This window comes from Cebus imitator, unplaced genomic scaffold (assembly GCF_001604975.1).
Source record: "Cebus imitator isolate Cc_AM_T3 unplaced genomic scaffold, Cebus_imitator-1.0 Scaffold414, whole genome shotgun sequence".
NCBI classification, from domain to species: domain Eukaryota; kingdom Metazoa; phylum Chordata; class Mammalia; order Primates; family Cebidae; genus Cebus; species Cebus imitator.
This window is the reverse complement of record NW_016107729.1, coordinates 1,474,569-1,483,100: the sequence shown is the minus strand read 5'-3', so window position 1 is coordinate 1,483,100 and position 8,532 is coordinate 1,474,569. Positions and strand designations below refer to the sequence as shown.

Sequence of the window (8,532 nt, the reverse complement as noted above, 5' to 3'; positions counted from 1 at the left end):
AAAAAAAAAAAAAAAAAAGAATTAGCCAGGTGTGGTGGTGCGTGCCTGTAGTCCCAGCTACTCAGGAGGCTGAGGCAGGAGAATCACTTGAACACAGGAAGCACAGGCTGCAATGAACTGAGATCTCGCCACTGCACTCCAGCCTGGGCAATAGAGTGAGACTGTGTCTGAAAACAAACAAACAAACAAAAATCCATGATGGTGACATAGGAGAAAAGTGAACTATGAATTACTCAAAGCTTTCTGGATTGGGTAAATGAGTGAATGGTCATGCCATTTTCTAACACAGAGATTATGGGAGGAAGTGAAGTTTGCAGTAACCCTGGAACATCCAAGCGGAGATGTACGGCAAGGAGTTGTGAATACCCAATAAATGTTAGGTGAATAAATTGCTGATTAATCTGATCAGGTACCAAAGTGTTCTAGTCCAAAAAACCATCTTTACATGTTATATGGTATAAACTGAGTACTCCCTAAGTCAAGTAAGGTTTTAATGGTGTGAACTCTTGTTATTGACACTTCATCAGAATAGAAAGGAAAAGGAAAGATTTGATGCAGTTTAAAAGTGTTGACAAATCTGCACATTGTTTAGCTCACAAAGCATCAAACTGTAATTCTTAGGGAATGCAAAGTAATGTTCCTACCTAAAGGCACTATCATTCTGTAGTGTGTTCAGAGGGTAAGATGTACAACACAAGTCTTTCTCTCTGTCCTGCAGATTCTTTATATGCGTTTCCATAACTACATGCTAGGAAAAGCTGAGACTATCTCCATGCTGTCAAGTGGGCACGTAATCTATGATATATCAGTGTAATAAGTTGCAAAGACTACAAATAATTTTAATATGTACGTGTAAATATTGACTTACCTTTGATGTTGATTAAAATAGCAAATAAATGGCTGGGAACCAATCTCATCTTTCCAGTACTGTTGCCAATTCATGACACTTTCCAAATTCTTCTGATTCTCTCTCTTACAGGGAGGGATATAGGAGCACTAACAAAATAGAATACAGAGAGTAAACCTATTATTTTGTGAAATATTAAAATATAGCCCTTTTTTTTTTGAGAGGGAGTCTTGCTCTGTTGCCAGGCTAGAGTGCAGTGGCAAGATCTCAGCTCACTGCAACCTCCACCTCCCAGGTTCAAGCGATTCCCCTGCCTCAGCCTCCTAAGTGGCTGGGACTACAGATGCGTGCCACCATGCCTGGCTAACTTTTTGTGTTTTAGTAGAGATGGGGTTTCACCATGCTGGCCAGGTCTCGATCTCCTGATCTCAGGATTCGCCCACCTTGGTCATCCAAAGTGCTGGGATTACAGGCATGAGCCACCACGCCTGGCTGAAATATAGTCATTTTTTATAGAAAGATGGCATTATACACACAATAAGTCTAATTTAGAACCTGCCTAATTTTTAAATAGAGCCAAACTGAAATTGCTAAACTATATTTCAAATTTCCAATTTGGCACAAGGACAGAAAATATTCCAAATACAAAAATACAGCAAAAAATAAGCTTCAGCCATTTTGGTATAAGCGTATTTTATAAACAATTACTTACAATGTCATAGCAAATTAAAAGCAAAATATGCTCTCTCTCTCTTTTGGGGGCCTGCCCGACAATGAAGGGAGGCAAAAATAAGTTTATTTTTATTCCCAATTCCTATCTATGAACCTTGACATTTCCCTCTTTTACCTGTAACTAATAAATCAAGCACACAAGCTCTTCTCAGGATGCTGTTCCAAACTGCTGAAACTCGTTTTCTTTTCTTACATTCTCTTGGACAACAAAATCAGTGGAAAACTTCCTTTCAAATACATAATCAACGTATTTTGTTAACCAATGTCTTTTCCTAGCCATGTCCCTGACAAAGTTCTCTTGAAGGGGTTCTATTATTCTAAGCAACATAGATTAAGCAGAATCAGACAACTGTTCTTAAGTCCAGATGTTAAAATCAACACTTGACATTCTAATCCACTTTCTGGAATTCAGCTTTTTACACTGATGATGAAAATGATGCCAGCTTCTATTTATTGAATGTTTACAGAAGACACTGTAATAAATGATTAACAGGGCTTGCGTAGTTTTTACAACCTTATAATTATTTCCATTTTACAGATGCAGACATTGAGATTTTCATAAGCTCCACACCAGAATCAGATTCTGGTGGTCTTATCACATTCTACTCTTAGGTATTTTACAAAGGCATCTGATATTAAGGAGCAGGGAAAAACCAAACCAAACACAACATAAGCTTTATAGTATAATTTCAGTCACATTGTTTAATTTACAGCATACAATTTTTCAACACCTTCTCATTATTTTCTGGTAAAACTGAAATGTTTTATCACGATGCACAAAGCTCTTCATGATCTGGTCCCTGCCTGTCCTCACCCTCATTTAATTCTGAGATGTAGCCATATGGACGTTCTTGCTCTCCAAATCTGCCACGTGCTGTCAACCTACTTGCTTGGCACAGGCTGTTCTCTTTCCTTTTAATGCCCTTTGTTCCTAAATCTCCCTTTTTAAAGATTCATGTTTGGTGTTACCTATCTGAGAGAGCATTCTTTTTCTTCCACCACAGTTAAGTGTCCCTCATTTGTGCTGCCATGGGACTCACGCCACGTGATATCACAGCTGGAAACACACAGTATCATACTTGTCTGTTTTATGTCAGCCTTCCCAATTTGCTGGCAAGGTGAGAACCAGAATTGGTTTTCTGTCTTTTCTATATTTTCACACTTATGACTATGTCTGCTAACGGTGAAATTGCAAAAATGTTGATTGAATTAGTTAATAACACGGATACAATTTTATTCAAGATTATATTATTTTCACAGTGTTTAAACATTTAAAAAATATATAAACACATAAATTTTAGTAAATTTGGTTACTGTCTATTATATATAACACATTCACAACATGTTATGCAAATGTTATTTTAATGACTGAATCATTGAATGTTTATCCTCTGCACATACAGTTCTATTTCTATTAATAACGGTAATACAAAGCTAAAAATGTCTGTGAAATATGGATTCTGAGTTCTTCCAAAGCAGCAGTTGGGCTTGGAAGCAATGGAGACCATTAGATAGGGCTCCAGTCCTATTATCAGTTAGGTGTTAGCCCTTGGGTAAAATACTTCCCTTTTCTGGACTTCATTTTTCAAATATGCAAAATCTCCAAAATAATTTCTAGCTCTACATATCTATGATTCTATTCTTGGAGGTACACCAAGAAAGAACCCAGCAGAAGGCAGGACTACAAACACTGCCACAGTATTTTTCCCAGAAGAGATCCTGCCCACTGGGGAGATGGCTGGGAACCCTGACTAAGCCAGCATTCCAGCCAGCAAAGAGGAGCAGTGTGGTAGGTCCTTCCATAGGGGCCAGTGCTTTACATTAGAAAAATGTTCACAAGGTCGGGTGCGGTGCCTCAAGCCTGTAATCCCAGCACTTTGGGAGGCCAAGGCGGGTGGATCACGACCTCAAGAGATCGAGACCATCCTGATCAACATGGTGAAACCCCATCTCTACTAAAAATACAAAAAATTAGCTGGGCATGGTGGTGCGTGCCTGTAATCCCAGCTACTCAGGAGGCTGAGGCAGGAGGCGGAGGTTGCGGTGAGCCGAGATTGTGCCATTGCACTCCAGCCTGGGTAACATGAGTGAAACTCCGTCTCAAAAAAAAAAAAGAAAAATGTTCACAAGAGGACCATGATTTTCCTACTGGTTACTTTCCTAAGGTGTTGGATATTTTGTTTACTTCTAGTAAAATGTATTTTTTTTTCTACATTGCAGTCAATTAGTTTACAAAGTGTGAGTAGGTGCCAAGTTATTGTGCTCTTCCAGGAAGGAGAAATTTCCCAATTTGGAGGTAGAAACTGTGAAGTGTGAAAGCCGAAAAATTCATCAGAGCCCTTTTTGCAATGGGTATACTTGACACAAGAGATATACTAAGTGTGTTAGAAAAGAACAATTAACAACCCAACGTAATCAAAACAGATTTTAAATATTTATAAGTTAACTTGGTTTGAATTCTTTGCTGTTTAGTTTTTTGGGGAAAAATGGGTTTAAAATAAATGTCTCTCTCAAATGATAACCTAAGATTTGACCAGAAGAATTACATCAACATGCTTCTGAAAAGGTCAGAAAAAACTTTCACTGAATGTGTAAAGTTTTGTATTAGATATGTTGAAGTTTCATGTGAGATTTTTAAAAAAAACTCTTGCTTGTTTGGAAAGTCTGAGGTTGTGTGGAAGGATTTTGGATGGAAAGTACTTTTTTACACTAGAGAAAAGAATACCTGAGATCAAAATTTTAGTATTCTTTTTATGCACTGCATTCTTTCCAAAAAGTGATATAGTAAATTAAGTGATCAGTAATTATAATATTCTAGGAACTTTTTAAAACTAATATTGCCTGGAAATAATTTTTTCTTTTTAAGAGACAGGGTCTCTTGCTCTGTGACCCAGGCTTGAGTGCAGTGGCAAGATCATAGCTAACTGCAGCCTCGAACTCTTGGGGCTCAAGTGATCCTCCTGCCTAGCCTCTTGAGTAGCTGGGACTACTAGGCACACTCCACCACACCCAACTAATCTTTTGCAGAGAAGGTGTCTGTCTTCTTTTGTTGTCCAGGCTGGTCTCAAACTCCTGGGCTCAACGGTTCCACCTGGCCTCTTGGAGTGCTGGGATTAAAGGCGTGAACCACCACACCTGGTCTAAAAAACTAAACTTTTTAAGGCAAACATCAAATTCTTAAAAATCATTATAGCTCCATTTCCTTAAATCTTTATTCTTCAGTTACTGTGAAGCCTAACTCAGATCCCCCCTAGATTCCTTCTCAGTTCACTTAGTGGATTATTGTAGATTATCAGAACTTTTACATAAGTTAGAAATGACCAAACCAGGGTTCTAGAAAAAGAACTCGAGAATTCAATCATATAAATGACTTTTCTTTCTAGGTTGTTCAAGCCTGGTGGTTTTCCAGGCTTCACAATAGTTCCACTATGAATGTCTCTCATTTGGGGAGGACCACAAATAACAAGCTACATGGAATATCAGCACCACAGCTAACATTTATTGACTATATGTCAAGTGCTATATTAATTCAAACAAGCAAATATTATAATTACCTCCATTTTTGGATGAGAAAACTGAGGGATAGAGGGATTTAAGAAAACTTTCTTGGCTGGGTGGCATGGCTCACGCCTATAATCCCAACACTTTGGGAGGTTGAAGTGGGCAGATCACCTGAGGTCAGGAGTTTGAGACCAGCCTGGCCAACGTGGTGAAACCCCATCTTTACTGAAAATACAAAAATTAGCAGGGCATGGTGGCACACACCTGTCATCCCAGCTACTCAGGAGGCTAAGGTACCAGAATCACTTGAACCCGGAGGTGGAGGCTGCAGTGAGCTGAGACTTTGACACCTGTACTCCAGCCTGAGTGACAGAGTGAGACTCTGTCTTAAAAAAAAAAAAAGAAAAGAAAAAGAAAACTTTCTCAAGGTCCCAATGGCAAATGGAAAAGCTGGGATTCAGATCGCAGAGGGGTCCTAACTACTGCTTTCCATATCTCCATCTTTAGGGACTCCTAGTCTTCTCTCTTTGGAGCTCCTGATTTGGAATAAGGAAATCTCTTGCCCTCTGCATCCCTCTCTTGGAGAACCAGTGTAATATTTTTATTGGAATGGAATTGGTATAGTCCTCCTGAGAGCTGATGGGTTAAGGCAAGTCTGTTGCAGTACTTTGTTTTCCTGGTACATCCTCAAAGAAATGCACTGTAAGTCTTTGCTTGTTCCCTCCTGTCTCAATTTGGCTTCAGGGTTGGTTTCTGGTGCCATGGATGCAATTTCACTTAGGTGAATTTATAGATACAATGCCTTTGGTCATGGAGGACAATAGCATTTCCTTAGAGAAATTTCTTCGTATAGTTCTGACCTATTTTGTTTTTCATTTGCAAAGGCAGCATTTTCAGACTTCCAATATCATTACTGCACAAATAACCTTCATTAGGGCCCATGTTGTTTGCTGCCTGAACTTAGATGAAATAACTTTCTTTAAAAAAAATTTTAGAAAAAGATTTTTTGACTTTGCATTCATGAACAAAGTTCATGAAACTGAGTGGGTTATCCTGAGTAGAATAACATAAAGTCTTCCAATAAGGTTATTAAGAAAAGACTATCATCACACGACATGGAATTTTTGATTACGTACTTATTACTTAGTTTTCCATTATCTTGTGTTAGGGTTTATCGAGATTTATAATAGCTTTTTTTTTCAGTCTACCACAATAGGATTTATATTTTAATAGAGTTGTTCTTGAGTAGGTTCTTTGTGTAAGTGTCTTGAGAGGATTGCATTTCAATCATTTGGGCAGAGTAGGCAGAATTAACTTTCTTCTGTTACTGAGTCATTTAAAGACTATTGCATAAATCTTGTGATCTACTTAGTTAAATATTAGGGACTGGGTTCTATGTTAAGGATTATTTAAGAAACAGAAATGAGGAAATTTGTTTCCCCAGTTTCTTTCTTGACTTCATTTGGTTAGGGAGGGTAGTGGTGAAACACATAATACTAGAATGCATGTAGCTGATTAAATAATTTCCAAATAAATTTGGTTAGAAAATGAATTCTTAAAACATTACCTACTGGAACACAGGTTTAATTATATTTTCTATCATAATCCCTCATTTTCTGAACTCCTGTAAGAAATATCCGTCAGCTATGATTGTAATTTTGGTGATACTTTTGACAATATGAACATATAATCAGAAAAGCACTGAAATAAAAAGTATAACTGAGCCATTTATAAACTCCATAATGGTCAGGTACAGTGGCTCAAGCCTGTAATCCCAACATGTTGGGAAGATGAGGCAGGAGGCTCACTTGAGCTTAGGAGTTCAAGACCAGATTGGGCAATGAAGGGAGATCCCATCTCTATAAATATTAAATAATTAGCCAGGCATGGTAGTGCACACCTGTAGTCACAGCTACTCAAAAGGCTGAAGTGGGAGGATTGCTTGAGACCAGGAAGTCAGGGCTGCAGTGAGCCATTGTGCCACTCTACTCCAGCCTGGGAAGCAGAGCGAGATGCTATCTCACAAATAAATAAACAAACTCCATAATGTTGCAAATGTGGTGTGTGTATATGTGCATGGGTGGACACACAGACATACATATATACAGGGTCCTTATGAATGTAGGTTAATTGAACAAACACATAAGAAATTATATGTCAGCTAAAAAACTAAATTCTAGGGCAGGTGGTCTGGAATGTATATCCGTATCTGAAAGCTAAATAAATGTAATCTTATGGAAGAATTCAGAGTCAAATAAATGGCTTAGAAAATGTGAAAGGCAAGGTTAACTAGGAACAGGAGAAGCTAAAATGAGCTCTTAAGAGAGAGTAGGCTGGGCAGAAAGAGTGGTGCCCAGCCTAGAGCAGAGATGGTTAAGGTCTGTTCCACAGATCACCTGAACTGCTTGTCAAAAAGATCCACCCTCCTGAAAGTGTGATTCATTAAGACTAGGAATCTGCATTTTTAACAGCTCTCCTGCCTTGGAATGACAGATTTTTAGAATTGATAATTTATGCAATAAACTATTCTTGATTGTCGAGTGCTGGATAGGAAACAAAGATTAGATGTTACTCACTCCTTTCTTCCTCTCTCTCCCTCTCCACCTCCCCCGAAGCAAGCAGAGTAGTAATAGTAGCATATTTACAAAGTGCTTTGTGACTACAAAAGAAGACATGAATGTTTTGGCCTGCAGAGTATAAGAGAAGGCTTCACAGAAGAGACGACTTTTGATTTAATGTCTTTATGGTTGAACAGGAATTTGCTTGTCAGAGAATGGGTTGGGAAGGTGACATCCCAAGAAGAAATGGAATGTACGGACACTGTGTACAGATGTTCCAGTAAGACTGAGTCATCTAATGTGCCTGGAGGATAAGGGGCATAGGAGATGGTGTTGGAAAATGCCCAAATTATCTGACCTACTATTCACTGAAGAATTGCTCCTCTCTCCTTAAATACTTGTGCAAAAAATTGCTCACTACCTCCTGGAGCATATATCCACATTTCAATGCATAGCTTTTTTAGTTAGAATTTACTATGGTATGTTGATGTAACATCTGGATTTTTATAATTTAATAATATTCACTGCTGCATTCAGGCAGACTGCTAAGGTTGGTTATATTATTAAGACTGAAAAGTTTGGCACAGCATTCCATCTTCAAAATAGTTCATTTAGTTTTGGAATTAGAATATAAAAGTATGGCCAGGTGTAGTGGCTCACACTTGTAATTCCAGCACTTTGAGAGGCCGAGGTGGGTGAATCATGAGGTCAGGTGTTTAAGACCAACCTGGCCAAGATAGTGAAACCCCATCTCTACTAAAACTACAAAAATTAGCCAGGCGCGGTGGCAGGCACCTGTAATTCCAGCTACTCATGAGGCTGAGGCAGGAGAATCGCTTGAACCAGAGCAGCAGAAGTTGCACTGTGCTGAGATTGCACCACTGCACTCCAGCC

General features: G+C 38.6%; 1 protein-coding gene across 1 annotated transcript in view; it reads right to left on the bottom strand.

Annotated features, from left to right (window-relative positions):
* Nucleotides 1–8,532, bottom strand: part of KCNMB4 (potassium calcium-activated channel subfamily M regulatory beta subunit 4) — a 78,633-nt gene that overhangs the window by 37,061 nt on the left and 33,040 nt on the right. Inside the window, exon 2 of the mRNA XM_017509296.1 lies at nt 869–996. Within this exon, the coding sequence (XP_017364785.1) occupies nt 869–996 (128 nt within the window). The remainder of the gene's footprint in view (nt 1–868; nt 997–8,532) is intronic.